This window comes from Peromyscus maniculatus, chromosome 8, assembly GCF_049852395.1.
Source record: "Peromyscus maniculatus bairdii isolate BWxNUB_F1_BW_parent chromosome 8, HU_Pman_BW_mat_3.1, whole genome shotgun sequence".
Taxonomy (NCBI): Eukaryota; Metazoa; Chordata; class Mammalia; order Rodentia; family Cricetidae; genus Peromyscus; species Peromyscus maniculatus.
In genome coordinates, this window is record NC_134859.1 from 55,882,999 (window position 1) to 55,903,799 (window position 20,801).

General features: G+C 42.5%; 1 protein-coding gene across 3 annotated transcripts in view; it reads right to left on the minus strand.

The window, feature by feature from the left end:
- Positions 1-20,801, minus strand: part of LOC102915837 (NACHT, LRR and PYD domains-containing protein 1a-like) — a 73,605-nt gene that overhangs the window by 1,206 nt on the left and 51,598 nt on the right. For 2 of the 3 annotated variants that reach the window (XM_076542808.1, XM_076542805.1), the window contains 7 exons: positions 14,100-14,191; positions 12,814-12,976; positions 11,572-11,795; positions 7,771-8,033; positions 7,139-7,264; positions 6,174-6,315; positions 393-437 (listed from right to left, as the gene is read on the minus strand). In XM_076542808.1, the coding sequence (XP_076398923.1) occupies positions 393-437; positions 6,174-6,315; positions 7,139-7,264; positions 7,771-8,033; positions 11,572-11,795; positions 12,814-12,976; positions 14,100-14,191 (1,055 nt within the window). The remainder of the gene's footprint in view (positions 1-392; positions 438-6,173; positions 6,316-7,138; positions 7,265-7,770; positions 8,034-11,571; positions 11,796-12,813; positions 12,977-14,099; positions 14,192-20,801) is intronic. The other variant, XM_076542806.1, reaches the window with a different exon arrangement.

The following is a 20,801-nucleotide window of genomic DNA, read 5'->3' on the forward strand; positions in this document are numbered from 1 at the left end:
GTACTGAGAGAAGAAAGGCTCCTCCATGGGCTCTCCCACTGGCTGCCCACTTTTTTCCATGTACCTCATCTGCACCCCTGACTCCCTTCTTCCTCTGGAAGGTCATTTGAACAAATAGCTGTACCTTCCTGAAGCTAGTTATTAGGCTGATAATTTACCTGACCAGGAGGAGGGGTTCCTGGTGGGGTGTTCAGGTTGGGAGTGGTGGAGTTATTGTCAACATGGGAAGCAGCAAGGGGCATGAGAGGAACTCTGCCCAGGGCATGAGCCTCTTCTAACCCTTTCTGGTGAGGTTTGCAAAGTGTGGTTCCCTTCTTCTCACAGCCCTTCTCTCAAGGATCAGATCATCTACCAGCAGAATACTATTGGCTTCTCTGACTTCTCATACTGACCTTTGTGGGCTGCAGGAATCATTGGCAGTGCAGATCTGAGGTCCTCTGGAAGAAAGGAGAGATGATGCATCTGTAATGATGCCTGTCACCAACACTCAGTGCACTCTGTGAAACTCCCACCCATGCCTGAGATTTTGAGAATGAACTACAGAAATTCTGATATAATCTGGAAGGTGACATTTCCTTACTCACACAGGGAATCTAGGCACCAGTCCTCTCATCATTGAGGAGGAAGACATGTGGATGAGCAATAGATATTTCTCCCATAGGATCATATCCTCAAATTTATCTTAGACTGTATTCTCTGTGGAGAGCTAACCAAGTCCCTTGCTACCTTAAATGATTTGACATTTGATCCTGGGTAGAAAACTTCTTTCTTGTCCTTGTTTGGCTTTGTACACTTACATGCCACAAATGTGTGTTTTTGGTTTGATGTCTGAACCAATGTGAAGTAAAACTGAGGACATGGGAACAGTGAATTGGTTTTCCAACAAGTGAAAGGGTTTAATAAATTTCAGCTCATGAATAATTCCCAAGGGTTTGAGAAGACCCTAAATTCACTCTGCTCTAACAGCTCAGTGAAGTCATCTGAAGGACCCGGTTTGTAATATTGGAAGCTCTGACTCCATTTGTATGAAGGAAGGATGATATTCCTTACATTCATAGATAAACTGGAGCATCTAATGAAGACAATGACCGAAGGACCATGATTAAAAACAGATTGAGGACATAAGAGAGCCATGATTATAATTTTCCAGTATCTGGATCCTTTCCCACATGGAAGGGAATAGATCTTAATGAATCCCAATGAAAATAATTAACATGTAAAACATGTTGGATTCATAAAAAAAATAGCAACAACGCTCCCATCAGCTAAGGATCACATTGTGAGATGGGTATGAACAGTATTTAACCTTTCCAATCATCCTACCAGTAACTAATTCTGATCTCCAGTTTACAGGTGAGGAAGGTCAGACTCAAATGAGTTAAGTCATTTTCCAAGATCACCTGCAGAGTAAGTGCTGGAGTGAGACTCAAACCCTGGCCTGATGCTGGGGCAGGACAGTTCTCCACCTGTGGGTCACTCAGGTCAAGGCTGAGCAAAGCCTATTCTTTGATCATGTGTGAAGCCTGTATCTAGCAGCTCAGGAGCAGGAACCACCTCTGTTTGACAGCTGACAGGGCAGGGCATCCCCAGAGATAGTGATTAGGGGAGCTTGGTTTTGGCATTGTGGGTGCTGGACTAAGACTGTATTGTTACTTCACTCAAGAAATGTCACTATTTTGTTTTTTCTCTTGTTCGTGTCAGCTTGAAAGTATGGATGAGTCTACAATAGCTGAACAAATAACATAAAATCCAAAATTTTGGACAGAAAAACCTAACCATGGGAATGAAAGCACACTATAAGAAAAATTTAAAGGTATACATCAAAGAAAGAAATCAAGGAAGGCCTTAGGAGATGCTAAGGCACCCCAGCCATGGTCATTGTCTGGAAGAATCAATATGTGAAAATAGCCATCCTATTAAAAGCACACTGCATATTCAAAGCAGTACCAATCAAGATTACAGGGATAATTTTCACAAATACAGTGGGAAAAATGCTGAAATACATGTGGAAACACAAGAGACACAGATGTCCAAGGTAATTCTGAAGAAAATCAACTTTGTGGAAAGATTCATCACACCTTATTTCAAACCAATACTACAGCCATAGCAAAAAAGATGTTTAGATCAGTGAAATAGAATAGACAACCTAGATAAAATCCACAAAACTAGTACTGGCCTTTGACAAAGGACCCAAAATATACTTTGGAGAAAAGACAGCCTGTTCAACAAATGATACTAAAAAACCTACATAGCAACAAGTGGAAAGATTAAAGTAGATGCCTACACCTCTCCTTTAGAAATCACCTCCAAATTACCAAAGACCTCAATGTTGGACCCAATACCCTGAACCTGGTGGAAGAAAAAGTAGGGAGGCCATTTCAACACAGGAGCATAAGTCAGGGTTGTATGAATAAGACTTCCGATAGAACAGGAAGTAAATCCAATAGTTGATAAATTGGATCTCAGGATACTAAAAAAGTTCTGCATAGCAAAGGAAACTTAATTGAATGAAGATACAGCGAAGAATGGGGAAACGATTTCCCAGCTAACATCTGACAGAAGATTAGTAACTAGAATATATTTGGAACTCAAAAATCTAAACATCAAGAAAATAACCCAGTACTAAGATTTGCCATAGCAGTAACAGAATTCTCAAAGGAAGAAATACACATGGCTAGTAAACACTTATCTATTAGGGAAATGCAAGTTTACATCACTTATGATTCCATCTCATCCCTTGAGAATGTTCAATATCAAGGACACAAATGTTAACGAATGCCAGGCAGTCGTGGTGCATGCCTTCAATCTCAGCATTTAGGAGGCAGAGGCAGGTGGGTCTTCACGAGTTTGCGGCCAGCCTGGTCTACTGGGAGAGTTCCAGGGCAGCCAGGGCTACACACAGTGAAACCCTGTCTCAAAAACTAAAAACAAACAAACAAAAAGATAACAAGTATGTGGGGACAGAGAAACACTTATACACCAGCATGTTCAAGAGCAAACTAGTGCAGCCACTGTGGAAATCAATCCAGAGGCTTCTTAAAAACTGACAAAAGAACTACCATATTACCCAGCCATACCACCTCCTGGTAATATATTCAAAGGAATATAAATTCTACTGTGGAGGCATTTGTACAACCATGTTTATGGAAGTTCTTCTGTTCACAATAGCTAAGAAATGTAATCAGCCTAGTTGTCCATCAACAGTTAATTAGATAATTAATGTCTGCCACATGTATACCATGGAATTTTTTTTCAGGTGTTAAGAAAACTGTATTATGAAAGGTAAGTGTATACAATAGGAAAAATATAGAGGAAGATAAGCCAGGCCCAGAAAGAAAAACACCACATCTCTTTCACATGCAGTTTCTATCCTGGAGGCTTTAGTTTTGTGTGTTTAACTTGGTGTACCCCTGGAACTCAGAAAACTAGAAATGGGCAGGGCCTTATGGAGGAAAGGAGGATGGTAGTGTATTTGTAAAATGAAGGTAGAGAAGGAGTACTGGGGGCAGAAATATTCAAATAGCAAATAGTAGGGGAGGAGGTGATGAGTAGGTCAGTGGGATGGATTACTGAAAATGCAGACAGTATTTAAAAGTCTCAATGAAACTTATTATTTGGTAACCCAATCAGTACAAAAATCACAAAAGAGTTTGAATGCAAGACACCCTACAAGGCTCAAAATGGGAGATCTTAGAAGCAATGTGTTTCAAAACAAAAACCCAGTTCCATAGGAGCTGTTGGGCAGGGAGGCCCTGGAGGTCTCCAAGAGAATACAGGTGCATATCCTTCTTCTTGGCTCCCCATCAGAACTAGTGAATAAGACCTTATTGCTGAAGACACCATACATCTTGGACATGTAGTGTAGAGATTTCAAGCTGGAACTAAGTTGGAAGCTTCCTTTTGATGGTAAGCTTTTATAGAGTTAGATGGTGTTATTCAAGCTGCTGAGGAAGAAAAGGCATCAACAAACATCCTGCCATGCCAGATGTAATCGTGGCACAACTGTGATGGGAGCAACAAGTAGCTCCCTGATTACACTTCAGGCCCACCCACAAAATAGAATCCAATCCTAGCACCATAAAGTTAGTAAAACAAACAAATCCAGGTCTTTGGAGGTATTAGTCTTTTGAGAGAAGCCCTATTGATGCTTAGCTAAATGGACATAGAATCAATGCCTTTCTAAACATCAATGTTTATATCACAAACAAAGGCTACTTTTAATTTTCCTCAGAAAAGCCTCTCTTTGCTGTGAATAGAGGTTAATGCAGATACCTACAGCTGTGCAGGATACTGCGAATAAGGGAAGGTTGTACTCATCCCTATATATAGATATTTATACCACACTCTTATGGCCCTAGGAACATTGTAGAAGAAGAAGTGGAAAGAAGTAGAAAAAAGCTATGGAGAAGGACTGTGAAGTGCTGTCTTCAAAGCATGACACTACCATGGCCATCATGAACTCCTATCACCTGCACCTACTGTCTCTGGACCCACACAAGTAGAAGCCTGCCCATCAGTCAGCTAGACATGGGGAATCAGCTCCCAGGGACAGTACCACTTATTGCTAAACTATTGGCAGATAATAGATGATGGGGACAGGGGAGGCATATGCTCCATCTGTATCCCTGCTGGTGAGCTCACTAGGTTTTACTGGATAGTGCAAAACCCATGGACACACAGATGGTCCCAGTTAAACTCTGTTAGATATAAAGAAAAGCTTTGTGAATGTGGAAAAGAGATTTGTATTAAAGAAGAGGAATGAGATAAGAAGGTGTGTTTAGGGTGGGGTTACTAGAACATATGGTATGCAAGTATAAAATTGTCAACAACAAATTTTATTTAAAAGTTATGTATGCATTTGAGATTGAGTACCTAATATTAGCAAAATTCCTTCATTTTAAAGCTGAGTTATTATGTGAACCAGAGCCAGATGCTTTGTGCATCTCAAAATCTGTCATTTCAAGGTCAGTAGGGGAGGAAATGAGGATACAGGACTGAGAAAATGGGGCTTAGGGTATGGGGTGTTTTCAATATGATGTGTTCCATGAAAATGCTGTGTTGAAAGATTAGTCCTGCAGCCCTATTAAAGTGAATTGCTGTGGATATCACTCTATATAAATAAAACACTGATGGCCAGTGACCAGGCAGGAGGTATAGGCGGGACAAAGAGAGAGGAGAATTGGGGAAACAGGAAGAAGGAGGAGGGACACTGCAGCCACCGCCAGGACAAGCAGCATGTAAAGACGCTGGTAAGCCACCAGCCATGTGACAAAGTATAGATTTATAAAAATGGGTTAATTTAAGATAAAAGAACAGTTAGCAAGAAGCCTGCCACGGCCATACAGTTTATAAGTATTATAAGCATCTGAGTGATTATTTTATATGTGGATTGTGGGACTGTGGGGCTTGGTGGAAGCTGGAGAGAAGCCCTCCAGCAACAGTGAATGTTCCTGTGAATTTATGAATGACACCATACACTAATGCACTCATAATTGTGTGAGTAATAAGAATGGAAACAATATGAGTGTACATTGGAAGAAGATGGTCACTGGAGGGATGTCCTGGAAGAGAACATCTTGCAAGTACTTCATCCCCACTCCTCCTCTCCTCTCCTCTCCTCTCCTCTCCTCTCCTCTCCTCTCCTCTCCTCTCCTCTCCTCTCCTCTCCTCTCCTCTCCTCTCCTCTCCTCTCCTCTCCTCCCCTCCCTTGCCCTCCCCTCCCCTCCTCTCCTCTCTCTGTCTCTCCTTCTCTTCCCCACTTCCTCTTCTCCTCCCTCCATCTCACTCTAACTCCCTCTCCCCTCTGTACTCCAAAGCTACCAGACAAACAGCCTCCTGTCTCACAAGCTTCCTGCCCATGGTATCCTGTCTCACATCAGGCACAAAGAGATGGAGGCAGTTGACCATTGACTGAAACTTGGTTCTAAGATCATAAATCAAAACAAACCTTTCCATTTTTAAGTTTCTTTCCTCACAATTTTTTCACAATTGGGAACAGCTGACTAACACGGCATCATAGTTTAAACTGTGGTCAGACCACTTGTTTTGGATCTAGCAAAAGCCACATAACTAATCTGACTGTTTCATGGCACCAAGAATTAGTGACATTATACATTTTCCCATTCATTGTCTTTCTTCAACCTTTGGAGTATCTGGACCTAAACTAAGTTTACCTGGTTTCAGCAGGGCTTTCCATATGAGATTCATATGTTTCTTGTCTCTGATTTTCAGCTTAATCTCTGAACTCATGTGGCCAGCATAGATCTCAGAGAAGAGCTGGGATTCTCCAGGGCTCCGGTAGCACAACTCTAGTTCCTGAAGAGAGAAAGAATTACTATGTGAGAATGAACTACTCGTCCTGTGAAGGAGGGCTGTCCCCACCACATACTTTCTTGATCTTGCACCACATCAGACACTGGCTGTCTTTTGCATTGAGGTAACCCACAGCCTTTGAACACACAGCTTTACTCAGAAGGTTAAGGACCCAACTGGGACCCCATCTTGCTGTTTCTTTTCTCATCACTCTGACAAAAACCTGACAGGAAGCAACTTAAGTAAGGGTTTATGTTGTTTAGTTTCTTGATGGGAAATGCATGGAAACTGGGACTCCACTCTAGGTGTCAGGAGATTCTGGCAGGGCTCATTATATCCCAGAGGATCAGGAATCCAAGTCTGAGGTGGGAGCAGGACATGGCTAGAACCTTCATGGCCTGCCACTAGAGGCCTGCTTCTGATTGCCAGGCCTCACACATTTGTTTCTACAACTCCCCAAATACTAGCATAAACTGTGGATCAATTATTTAGACATTTGCACCTGTAGGACACATTTCAGATTCAAACCATGATGAGTGAGAGCTCATCCTAAAAGTCCTGCTCATGCATCTTAAGCCAGGGCTTGCTGTCATGTTAGGCTGGCCCCTTCTCTGTGCCAAAATGAATCTAATTCCTCACTTTCCAGGCCTTCTGTATTCCTGTGTGGTCCCTTAAATTGCTTTCCACCTTGGATGTATTCTTGCTCATCCCAAACCCCAATTGTTTTCTACCCAATCTCAGTTTGCTGCAAAGCCTTGTAATCTGCCCCACAGTTTCCCAGACCCGGTATCTGACCCTGAAGAGTAGCAAACACCTGAATGCTCACCTTTGGGATGATTTCCAGCTTCTTAGAAGCAGACACTGTATAGCGGGAGCCAATATAAAGAGAGTCTAGTGGTGGTGGCTTGTTTATTCGAACAAACTGAAATTTCGTTTCTTCATCATCAATGGCCTAGGGAACATTGCAGACAGCAGTTTAGCTAGATTTCTGGGCTACAACATCTATCTGGTCTGAATAAGCTGAGGTGGTTGATCAGTACATTTCTGTGGGGTGGGGTGGTGACAACTCCTGGGCACCCTTCTGCCTTGTGTTCAGTCACACAGACTGTTGAATTATTGGCTCCTGTCATGTTCATTGTGGGAACAGGGTCTCTGCCATAGAGGAAGGGAGTTGGCTACATGTTGCACATGGAGAATCTTTCCTTTCCTTCTGATAGGTGGAAAGAGGCCATAGAAGGCTATGCAGAGATAATGGGACATTAAGGGCATTTGGGGGAGACTCAACTTGGGAGTTGGTGTGAGGGTGCCAAGAAGAGAGCAGATTCATAAACACCAATGTTCTCTTTATAGAATTGCATTCCCACTCCAAGTAGAGGATCTCTCCATGGGGCTCACCAGCTGCATCTCAAGTTTTCCGTCAGCCCACCCTGGCCCCGCCTTTGTGATTATCAGTGTCACCTTCCGAATGGTGCAGTCATTGGGAATTAGGTAGAGGTGAAGGGTGACTTTATTGAGATTGACGTAATAGTAGATCAATGTGATGGAAGTGATTGGGATGAAGAGCCCGACAGCAGGAATTATTCTCAGTAGAACTCCCATTGGGGAGAAGCTTGGGTTTTCCAATATTGTGTGGCGCTGCTTCACTCTGGCTGGCGTTTCTAGGACCATCCCATGTTCTTGAAAGTGGGCCACCTGGAACCAGGAGACGTCCACCTGTCCCTCTGTGAAAGAACAGATTCAAAGATGTAGATTTAGTGTTTCAATTGAGCCATGCTTGGCTGGAAAAATAGCACCCTAGGATTTGGAGTGACTGTGGTGGTTTGAATGAGAATGGCCTCCATAGCTGGTGGAACTGTTTGGGAAGGAGTAGGAGGTGTGGCCTTGTTGGAAGGGGTATGTCACTGAGGAGGGCTTAAGGTTTTGAAAGCTTGTGCTGTTTCCAGGTTCCGTTCTCTCTCCTCCTTGACAATAAGGATGTAAGCTCTCAGCTACTGCTCCAGTGCCAACCCTGCCTGCTTTCTGCCATGCTCCCTGCCATGATGGTCATGGACTCACCCTCTGAATCTTTAATTCCCAATAAAATCTTTCTTTTATAAGTTGCTTTGGTTATGATTTCTATTTAGTTTGCATTTATTTTTTGATGTTTATGAGAAAAAAAACTATGACCAAAATTTAAGTTTTATTAATTAACTTTCAGTAACAACACAGCAGAGCTATCAAATGTTTCCTCATTATCAATTCACCTTGCCAGGGAGGGTGAGTGTGAGCTGTTGCCAGTGGTGATTCATGCAGACTGACCCTCATGGAGACCCTTTCACCCTGTGTAGCTGCTGGGTGATCATTCACAGTGGAGTGAACATTCTGGATGATCTCATCTATAGATGCTATAAAGAATAGTGCTTCAGAGGCTACTGTCAGAAACTTGAAAACCAGCAGGTTCTTTGAGGTGCTGCCATCACTAGCCTCAGTGTCTTGAGATGGTAGTGTCCACTAATGTGTTGCAGGATGTAGTTTGCCATTTTGAAAGAGACCCAAGGGTACCTTTGTCCACTGAAGACAGGCTGAATGGATCCCTGGGATGGTTCATGTCAAATGTGAACCAGATGAAATATAGAATTAGCTTGGATGTAGGAGGCAGGGCATGATAGTAAGAGATTATCTTGATTGGATTAATTGAGTAGGGAAGACCTATCTACTGTGTGTAGCACCATTCTATGGACTAGGACCTAGACACTGTAAAGTGGAGGTCACATGAGCACAAGAATTCACTGTTCCCTGCTCGCTCTGTTGACACAAGTTACCAGGTGCCACAAGCTCCACGTTCTCAGACTTCCATGTCAAGATGAACTGTTCCTTTGGACTGTGAGGAAAACAAATCCTTTCTCTCTTAAGTTTCTTTGGTCAGGCATTTTGTTTGAGCTACAAGTAAAGTAACCTGGACAGAAATTGATACCAGAATTCAGGTTTTTGTTGTAATAAACCTAATCATGTGCTTCTTCAGCTTTGGAACTGTTTTGTGGCTGGAATGTGAAGAGTTTTGTACTTAGGACCTGGAAAGCACTTCCATGCTGAGAACAGAGCTTATGTGGACATTCGGGTGGAAGTAGGAAGACAAGAATGCTGAGAGAGGCAGTGGAGGCCAGTCCGTGGGGTTGCAGAGAGCAGCAAGGTTTCCATTGGGAACTGTGAAAGGATCCATTCATCCAACAGTTTTGTCAGGAATCTAGATGCATTGTGTTAATGCTCTGAATATGAGTGAAGATGAATTTAAACACAAGAGTTAATGTGGCAGGAGGAATTTCAGAACAGAAAACACCCAGGATGATTCTACACAACCCGCTGTAGCTGTGAGAGAACAGCGTCACTGAGGGGAAGGCTGCAGCAGGTGACAACAGGAAAGGGGTCCCGAGGGACAATCTCACTCTTCACAGACTCATCTTGTGAAGATCCACATTCATTTAAAGGCAGAAAGCCTGAAGTGATGGTGTTCCCTCCTCCCCAAATGCAAATGCAAGGAAGTGTTTCCCATGGTCAGCACATCATACAGCTCTGGTCCAGGAGAGCAGGGAGAGGCCACATCTCAAGTTGTCAACAGAACTTGGCAGTGACATTCCTCTAGTTTTCTTAGGGTTGAAAGATGCTGGATTGAGGGGTCACTGAGTCATGCTGCACAGTTTTAGATCGTAGCTGAGGTCAGGCAATGTGCCTGAGTCAAAGATCCTGCAAGAATCCTGAGAGGTCATTCAATGACCTTTTTATTCATTTTTTTTTTGTTTTTTTTGTTTTTTTGAGACAGGGTTTCTCTGTGTAGCTTTGCACCTTTCCTGGAACTCGCTTTGTAGACCAGGCCTTGAACTCACAGAGATCCGCCTGCCTCTGCCTCCCGGGTGCTGGGATTAAAAGCATGCGCCACTACTGCCCGGCTTTTATTCATGGTTCTTATATCAGCTGGAGCAGTCTGAATTTCTACTTTGGTTTCCATGACTTCTTCAGCTGTCATTTCTGCCCTCTTAAGATCACTTTTGGAGCTACTCCCCATCTCCATCACAATGAACAAACACCATCTTCTTCTTCTTCTGTGAGCTGGATTCTCCTGGTCTCTGTGGCGGGCCTATTGCTGTGTTCCTTGAAGCCAGAGTGGAAATTCACCTCACTGGTCACCTGAACACTATCTGGTTCTCCTGTTATTTTTTTTCCCCTAATGTAGGCAGAGTCTGACTGTGTAGTCTAGGCTGCAATTCAATTCTAAATTCTCCTGTCTCAGCCTCCAGAGAGCTGGGATTACAGACATGTAGTAATGGCTTTCTTTACGAGATCTTAAACTGGGAACTTGGAATTTATTAAAACATCTTCTTTTTGGTCACATTCTGTTTAGCTTGGTGTTCTTGTGGGATTCCTAACGCTGGCAGTGGGGTTGTCTCTGATTCTTTCTCTTATTCTTAGGTCCATTTTCTTCCTACTCTGTTGCCTTGTCTACCCTTGATATGAGGGTTTGTGCTTAGTCTTATTGCAACTTGTTATGCTGTGTGTGGTTGATCACTTGGAGGCCTGCTCTTTTCTGAAGGGAAACAGAGAAGCAGTGGATCTGGAGGAGACAGGAGGTGAGGGGGAACTGTGGGGGTTAAAGAGAGGGGAGGTGGCAGTCTGGAGATGTATTATATGAGAGAAGAATAAATAAAAAGAAAAAAATCTTCTGAAGGGATCTTTGGATATCATGGAGGTTGGGACACTTGAGGAGCCCCCCTCTTTTCTTAGGAAACCCCTCTTTTGTTGCTCCAGTTCTCAAAATGAATCTGGTTGGATCATTTTCTTCCTGTCTATAGTTGTTTAATGGATTACAATCTTGGTAGACACTGGGTAACAATGTTTTCTGTTAATTTCCTTAGTCTTACTTTGCAACAATCACTTTAAATTGCTCAGTTTATTCTCTGTTTCCTGCTGGGCCCCTGAGGCACATGTTGGGTAATGAGCACTTAATAATCACCAGCTACTATTGCTACTGAGGACATCACTTTCCACTGAAGGGACTCCTTCAGGTAGAAGAGAAATAAAGCCATAAGGCTAGGAGACATGTGCTTCAAAGAAGATACATCAGACAAGAAGGGACAACAAAACATCTCAGTGTTCACCTTCATAACCTGCTCTGCGTCACTAAGGAAGTCATAGATTTTCCTCATCACCACCATCCTACACTGTCCTATATGACCTGTCAACTCCACTCATTACCACCACCCTCCTCCTTATGCTTCCCTTGGTTACCTTGGAGAGCCACAAAATGAGGAAGGTATACAGCAGCCACAGTTCCCTGCTCAGCCTTGATGTCAAACAGAGGCCCAGCCACCATGTGACTGTGCTGCAAGGGAGTCTTGTCCAGGTGTTGGCTCCAGGAACAGAATCCAATCTCGATGGTCACGGCCCTTGTCACCACAAAGCGGAGTCCTGAGTTGGGACAGTGGTAGGAACCAGGCACAGGGAACTGAACTCTGGAAGAGGGAGAGGCAGACACCAGTGAACACCAGCTCTGCTCCTCTGCTGGGTGCGGACCCAGAGCAGGGCTGGGGACACAGCAGACTTCAGCCAGATGGCTCTGAGTTCTGGTTCCTCTGCTGTCTGTGGATCCCTGACTAAGTCACTTAACTCCAAAATCTGTTTCCTTATCTGTATATAGTGACAGTGACAACACTGTCTTATAGACTTGTGAGTACTGAGTGATCTAATGCAAACCCACAGGTAATTCACACCTGGAGCAGTTAGCTATGCCTGTGATGATGAAGTGTGTGTGCCTGTGTGTGTGTGTGTGTGTGTGTGTGTGTGTGTGTGTGTGTGTGAAGTTCTGTGGATCAAGCTAGGACCTTGCACACTAACCAAAGGCTCTACCACTGAGGTACATCTTCAGTTTTTAGTCTTTATGTTCCTGAATTACATATGTAAGTGTATCTAAGAGGCAAGAGAAGTGAAATATAATGAGGGGACTGATGCTGTTTACATCATGAATAAAATAATCTGCAGAAAAATCACAATTCAGATAATAAAGGAAGTTGAACACAGACTGTTTAGATGGGATGAAGGACTCCCTTCAGCTCTGTTGATGTGGTAACGGTGTGCTGGTTGTGGAAGATGAGGTCTTGTCTTAACTGTGGGGGAGGCATAGTGAAATGTTTGTGTGTGAAGTCACCTGATGTCCTGGACTCACAATACTGTGACAGTGATGACAAAGGGGGAATGTGAGTAGTTAAAACAAACTTGGAAAAATGGTTGTGGAGCTCAGTGATTGGACAGGGAAGCTTTTGTGCTCTTCTGTTTTGTAAATGTTTGAAAATTTTTTATGATAAAGATCCCTATTTTTATAATAGCCCACACTTCTTTTTCCAGTCCTGGCCTTGTGACCTGCCTTGGTGAGGTGAGGAGACACAGTAGAGACTAGGTGGGTGTTATCTGTGGGGATCCCTTGTGGACAGTGTGCTGGGGAAAGTCAGCCTTTGTCAGGCAGAGCTCACTCACCGGTACAGGTTCCTCTCTCTGTCAACCACCTCAGTAGCCACAGGTCCTGTAGGGCCCCAGAAGTCATCTTCAGTCCTCATTGATTCCAGGGGCTTGTCTCTTGGAGAGTCAGGAGAAGATGGAGGGAAGGGTTCCAGTGGTGCAAATTGTGAGCACCCCTCCTCTGGAAGAGACCAGGAAGTGGTCACTCTATGTCTCCTCCACCCTCCCTAGTACTGGCCTAAGGCTGAACTATCTTCCAGGTTGGCCAGCCTGGGCCTTACCAGGAAGTGTGTCCACAGACTTTATCACTGTTCCTGTAGCTGTGTGTAATATATATATATTATTGTTTTCTTACCATTGTATGCCTTCTGAGCAACCCTACCACCCCAATATCTCTGCCTAACCCAAGTGCTGTGTTTCATTTCCTATTGGTCCAGTGTGTTGATTTTCCTAACATGTCTCCAGTGGGTTGTAAAAAGAACCTCAATGAAAAGATGAATGAGCAGGGATTGGAGGTGATTTCCCAGGCCATAGCAGCTCAGAATGAGACAGGGAGCCCTGGTACAGAGCCTGATGCCAGCCAGAGATTGAAAGAGGGGCAGCACCAGCCCCTAAGGCTCAGAGAGATGGAAGCAGTGTTCCCTCTGTGTTCTAGTTGAGGAAGATCTTTATAGGGTGGGCTCTATGTGCAGAACTATACTGTTCCATGTCAGAGACAGGGATAGAAATGAGTTCCAGCACACCTGAGATCATGTCTTCTGCATGTGACAGGGACACTGCACCCATGAAATCTCAACAATATCACTGCCTCTGCAAGATCTGCACAATGACAACACTAGTTGTCATGCTAATATGGGTGGAGGAAATCTCACAGGCCCCAGGTACTGATAACAGCTGCTAGAGAGGGATGAAATCAGTCCTCCTCAGAAAAGACTCCATAATAGGTTATCCAGTCCCAAATGGTCAGCCTTAAAGATGTATAAATGACCAACACCAAATGGGGTCATCAGGTTGTATTAATATATACATATGCATACATATGTGTATTCACACATATATTTAATAATAATATTTAATAATAATTTATGAATTAGAGAGAGTGAGAGTTTGTATGTGGGTCACAAGGAGACTTGGAGTAGGCAGACCGAGGGATAAAAATGATCTTAATAGAGTATTCATACTCATGTTTAAAATTCTAAAAAAAATAAAAAATAAATTTAAAAAAGAAAGAAATGATGACTTCCCCCTACAGATTCCCCTTCATCTAGTAATCATGATGCTCTGGGTTTGAACCTTTCACATACCTGACTGTAGTTTCTGACGCTTACATGAATTTGGGTTATCATCCATTTCTTCTCCATCTGGGTTCTTAGTAGGGTCCATCACATATGGCTTCCTAGACACAGACAAATTTTTTCCCTCAGATGTCAGGAAAAACCAGGGAAGTGAGGGTTGTGTACATGATATTCCCACATAAAATCTAAGCCATTTGAATTTGAACTCAGTCCCATGCTTCTTCTCTGGGCTGTATCTCTAAGAATGCCCCCATCCTCCTGGGTGTCCATATCCCAGAATTGGGAGCACCTCAATCCCTCCTTTGATTTAATTTGAATGTGTTACTCAATGTTTACTCATTAGAAAGTTAATCCCCAAACCCACAGTGCTGACAGGATGAAGGATGAGACACAGTGAGGTCATGAAGGCTCTGCAGTCATGAAGGGGTTAATGTCATCATCACAGAAGTAGATTCCTCTGGCCTGACAGGACTTGTCACAAAAGCCACATTGGCCTCTCACTCTCAGCCTTCCCAATTGTGCAGTCAGATTGAACAGGAAGGAGGGCTTCCCTAGATGCAGGGTCCATGCCCTTGTTCTTCCCTGTATCCAGATCTGCAAGAAATAATCTCAATTCTTTATGTTATGTGCCCAGTGTCAGACATCAACAAGGCTATGAGGGCCCAGCCCCAAATAACCCTGTCCCATGGTCTGTGGGAGAATCTACAACCAGCTGGAAATTTAGTCTTAAGGACATCAAATAAATCTATGCACACATGCTCTTTGAGTCCATTCACTTTATTATTCCGTGTAAGCCAGTGCTAAATCTACAGCTTCTTTTCAGCTCTCATACTTAGCTCCGGACTCTCCATACATTTCTCTGCTATTCTCTCTTTGTCCTATGCCGAGTCTCTGAAGTTTACAGTTTTTATACACATACAACCAGCCGTTCTCTGGCCAAATCAAGGTCACAAGGCTTGAATTCTTTTCAGGGTCATAAAAGCAGATTAAGAGTTTACACCAGGCAGTGACTGTCAGGGTTTCATGATGACTCAAGGAGGGAGTGATTTGTAAAAGTCTCAGTGAACTCTTTAAGGGAACAGGGTCAATTGAGAGGGAGAGAGACCTTTGTAGTGGGTAGCCATTCCAGCTTTGACCTGGAAGTTCCAACCCCCATTGAGGCTTTGGTAACTGTCACGCCTACAAGGCGGGGCTGAGAGAGGATGCTGAAGACCCTAGATCTGGATGCACTGGCTCTCTTGGTTCCTGGACCCTGGACGCTGGAGGTAGACTGAGCAGAGTTCTCCAGAGAACACTGCCAGACTGCGCTACACCTTTCCCAGACCCTGATACCTATCCCTTCATTTGTGAGTTACCCCACAAAATAAACCTAACCTCCCTTTTAACTACGTGGAGTTGCCTTAATAATTTCACCAATAGACCTTAGATCAAATAGGGAAATCTAAGGAGGGAAAAGGGGGAAACCCACCCATCCTCCGAGACCCCAGCTGCTCCCTGAGACACAGACTCCACCAGCTCTGATGGACCAAGTCTTTGTTCTCCTAGCTGATCACCCCAGCCTCTGAGCTTCAGATCCAGGGGCACAACCAGTGTCCCCATACCCCATCCATTGCAGCCCCAGTTGCAGGCCAGCAGGCAGGACTCCTGCAGGCAGGCCTGACTACCACTCCACCACTGACCCATTCTACCCCTCAAATCCACCCACCCTCTGAGACTGCAGCTGCTCCCTGAGACATAGACTCCACCAGCTCCGATTGGACCAAGAGTGGCTCCCTGAGACACAGACACCATTTTCACCAATTGGGGGAAGAGATGGGTAGATGTCAGTGCAAGAATACATTCAATTTCTTTAGGGGTTATTGATCTATTTAAATGGTTTATCTAGTCTTGATTTAATTTTGGTATTTGGTATTTATCCAGAAAATTGTCCATTTCTTCCTGGTTTTCCATTTTTGTGGAGTACAGGTTTTTGAAGTATGATCTGATGATTCTCTGGATTTCCTCATTGTCTGTTGTTATGTCTCCCTTTTCATTTCTGATTTTGTGAATTTGGGTGTTCTCTCTTTGCCTTTTGGTTAATTTGGCTAGTGGTTTGTCTATCTTGTTGATTTTTTCAAAGAACCAACTCTTTGTTTCATTGATTTTTTGTATTGTTCTCTTGTTTTCTATTTCGTTGATTTCAGCCCTCAATTTGATTATTTCCTGGCGTCTGTTTCTCCTGGGTGAGTTTGTTTCTTTTTGTTCTAGAGCTTTCAGTTGTGCTGTTAATTCATTGGTATGGGATTGCTCCATCTTCTTTATGTGTGCATTTAGAGCTATGAATTTTCCTCTTAGCACTGCTTTCATAGTGTCCCATAAGTTTGGGTATGTTGTACTTTCATTTTCATTGAATTCTAGGAACTCTTTAATTTCTGTCTTTATTTCTTCCTTGACCCATTGATGTTTCAGGTGGGTATTATTCAGTTTCCATGAGTTTGTGGGTTTTCTATAATTTTTGTTGTTATTGAGTTCTAACTTTAAGGCATGGTGGTCTGATAAAATACAGGAGGCTATTCCAATTTTTTTGTATCTGTTGAGATTTGCCCTCTGAATAGGTGAGACAGTTGATTGGCTTGATCAGTTTGGGAGGCATCTAGGCAGTGGGACCAAGTCCTGTGCTCATTGCATGAGTTGGCTGTTTGAAACCAGGAACTTATGAAGGGACACTTGGCTTAGTCTGGGAGGAAGGGACTGGACCTCCCTGGACTGAGTCTACCAAGTTGATCACAGTCCTCAGGGGAGGACTTGTCCTGGAGGAGGTGGGAATGGAGGGTGGGCTGGGGGTAAGGGGAGGGCGTGGGAGTGGGGAGAATAGGGGAACCCATGGCTGATATGTAGAACTGAATGGTATTGTAAAATAAAAAATATATATCACAAAAAAATAAAATAAAAGGCTTAACTTTGGTTGTTTTTTTTTTTTTTTAAAAAAGAATACATTCAATGACATAAAAAGCAATATAGGCAGAACCTAGTGGTTCTACATAAGCAAGACCTGAATATCCCAACATAGAAGAAGCAGAAGAAAACAATCTTAAAAATGACTCTAAGAGGAAGATATGGGCTTTTAAAGAGGAAATGAAAAATTCCCTTAAAGAAATTGAAGAAAAGACAAATAAAGAATTAGAAGAAATTAATAAATTCCTTAAAGAAAACCAAGAAAAAAGCAATTAAACAGGTGAAGGAAACAGTACAAAACCTGAAAGTTGAAACAGAAACAATGAAGAAGACAAAAACCTAGGGAAGGCTGAAATAGAAAAATCTGAATAAACGAACAGGAACTACAGATACAAGCATAACCAACAGAACATAAGAGATGGGAGAGAGAATCTCTGGCATAGAGGATACAATAAAGGAAATAGATCTGTCAGTCAAAGAAAACACCAAAGCTAAAAAAGTCATAACACAAAATGTCCAGGAAATCTGGGACACCATGAGAAGGCCAAACCTAAGAATAATAGGGATTGAAGAAGGAGAAGAATACCAACTCAAAGGCACAGAAAATATATTCAACAAAATTATAGAGGGAAACTTTCCCAACCTATGAATGAAATGCCTATGAACATACAAGAAGGTTAAAGAACACCAAATAGACTGGACTCAAAAGAGAAGTCCCCTTGCCATATAATAATCAAACCACTAAACATACAGAATAAAGAAAAAATATTAAGAGCTGTAAAGGAAAAAGGCCAAGTAACATATAAAGACAGACAGAAAGAGGAAGTGATGTAGCTGGGTAGAGGGAGGAAGTAAGATGGCAGGGTACACAAAGGTATATAAGGCATGAGTACACAGGAAGCAGCTCTCTCTTGGGCTGAGGATTTCCTAGCAGTAAGAACTTGTGGCTTGGCTTGTTCTATCCCTCTAATCTCTCAGTTTTCACCCAAATATTTGGATCCAAAGTTTTTTTTTTATTAATAAGACCACCATTTAGCAATTTGTCTTACAGGAGACATAACAACTGACAACAAGGAAATCCAGAGAATCATCAGATCATACTTCAAAACCTGAACTCCACAAAATGGGAAAAATCTAAAAGAAATGGATTATTTTCTGGATAGGCACCATATACCCAAATTAAATGAAGACCAGATAAACAATTTAAATAGACCTATAACTCCTTTAGATATAGAAGCAGTCATTAAAAGTTCCTCAACCAAAAAGAGCCTAGGGCCAGGTGGTTTCAGTGCAGAATTCTGCCAGAAGTTCAAAGAAGAGATAATACCAATACTCATCAAATTGTTCCACACAATAGAAACAGAATGAACATTGTCAAACTCTTTGTTTGACAGTGACAGTGTACAGAATGGGAAAAGATCTTCATCAACTCCACATATATAGAGAACTCAAGAGACTAGACATCAAAATACCAAACAATCCAAATAAAAAATGGGCTAGAGTTCTAAACAGAGAATTCTCAACAGCAGAATCCCAAATGGCCGAAAGACATTTAAGGAATTGCTCAACATCCTTAGTCATCAGGGAAATGCAAATCAAAACAACTTTGAGATACCATCTTACACCTGTCAGAATGGCTAAGATCAAAACCACAGATGACAGCTTATGTTGGAGAGGATGTAAAACAAGAGGAACTCCACTGTTGATGGGAGTGCAAACTTGTACAGCCACTTTGGAAGTCAGTATGGTGACTTCTCAGAAAATTGGGAATCAATCTACCCAGAGACCCAATGATACCACTCTTGGGCATATACCCAAGGGATGCTCAGTCATACCAAAGGACACTTGCTCAACTATGTTCATAGAAGCATTATTTGTAATAGCCAGAACCTGAAAGCCCCTCAAAGATGAATGGTTAAAAAAAATGTGGTACATATACACAATGGAGTACTACTCAGCTGTAAAAAACAATGACCCCATGAAATACGCAGGCAATGAATAGAACTATCAAATATCATCCTGAGTGAGATAACCCAGACTCAGAAAGACAAACATGGTATGTACTCACTCATAAGTGGTTACTATATGTAAAGCAAAAGATAATCAATCAGACTATAACCTACAGCTCCAGAGAAGCTAGGAAACAGAGGAGATCCCCATGAGTAAACTGGGGATGGGGGGGCAATAGAGGGGAGAGGAGAGGGGATGAGAACATGAGGGAATGGGAGGGACTGAGTAAGAGAGCAACGAAAGAGATACTGTGATAGAGGGAGATTCTGTGGGGTAAGGGAGAAACTTGGTGCTAGGGAAATTCCTGGTAATCCACAAGGAAGACACTAGCAATAGTGGTAAGGGTGCCTGAACTGCCCCACCCTGTTAATCAGATTGGTGAATACCCTAACTGTCATCATAGAGCCTTCATTCAGTAACTGATGGAAGCAGATGCAGAGATGCATAGCCAAGCACCAGACCGAGCTCTGGGAGTCCAGTCAAAGAGAGGGAAGAGGGATTATATGAACAAGGGGAGTCAAGATCATGATGGGGAAATCTACAGAGACAACTGAACCAACCTCAAAGGAACTTACAAACTTTAGACCGACAGATGTGGAACCTTCATGGAACTGGACTAGACCCTCTGCATACAGGAGACAGTTGTGTAACTGGGTCTGTTTGAGGGGATCTTGGTAGGGTGATATGGATCTATTCCTGGTGAATGAGCTGGCTTTCTGGATCTTATTACGTATGGTCAGACACCTTGTTCACCCCTGATGAAGTGGGGAGGGACTTGGTCCTGCCTCAACTGAATGTACCAGGCTAGCTGTACCCCCATGAAAGAATTTACCTGTTGGAGGAGAGGATGATGGGAAGGCAGGGGTAGGGGGAGCAGTAGGAGGTATTAGAAGGGGATCTGTGGTTGGTACATAAAATGAATAAAAAAGTAAAAAAAATGTATATTATTTACAAGTAGCATTATAAAGATTGAACAGATTATATTTAGGAATATATATGTAGATAATTTTTTTTATTCATGTAACAATTAATGAGAAAAGAGGCCATTAATTTGAAAGAGAGCAAGGAGGGGTATATGGAAGGGTTTTTAGGGATGAAGAGGAAGGGATAAATGATGTAATTATAATTTCAAAAGAAAAAATGTCAAAAAGTATGTAATTGTAACAGTACATTTTTATTCTTGCTTTCTCCTTTTGTAATATTCCCGAGGCATAGTTTTGCAGATTTTTCTCTTTTGTAAAACCATTAAATGTTATAAAATTATTTCATATGCTCCAAAAATATTGTATTATTAGGGCAAGAAATATATTGAATTCATAGATTTATTTGAGTAAGAACTAAAATATATACAATAGTGAGTTTCATATTTATTGCTGAAAAAAATTTCACTTGTCTTTATTTTAACAAATGTTAAAATGTGATAATGTAGCTAGAGTTTTCCTGCCTGGCCCATAGTCAGGACAAATCTCTCTCACCTGCCAGTCCCACAGCCGCTCAGACCCAACCAAGTAAACACAGAGACTTATATTGCTTACAAACTGCATGGCCATGGCAGGCTTCTTCCTAACTGTTATTATATCTTAAATTAACCCATTTCTATAAATCTATACCTTGCCACATGGCTCGTGGCTTATCGGCATCTTCACATGCAGCTTGTCATGGTGGCGGCTGGCAGTGTCTCTGACTCAGCCTTCCTGTTCTTTCTTTTCTCCTCTCTGTTAGTCCTGCCTATACTTTCTGCCTAGCCACTAGCCAATCAGTATTTTA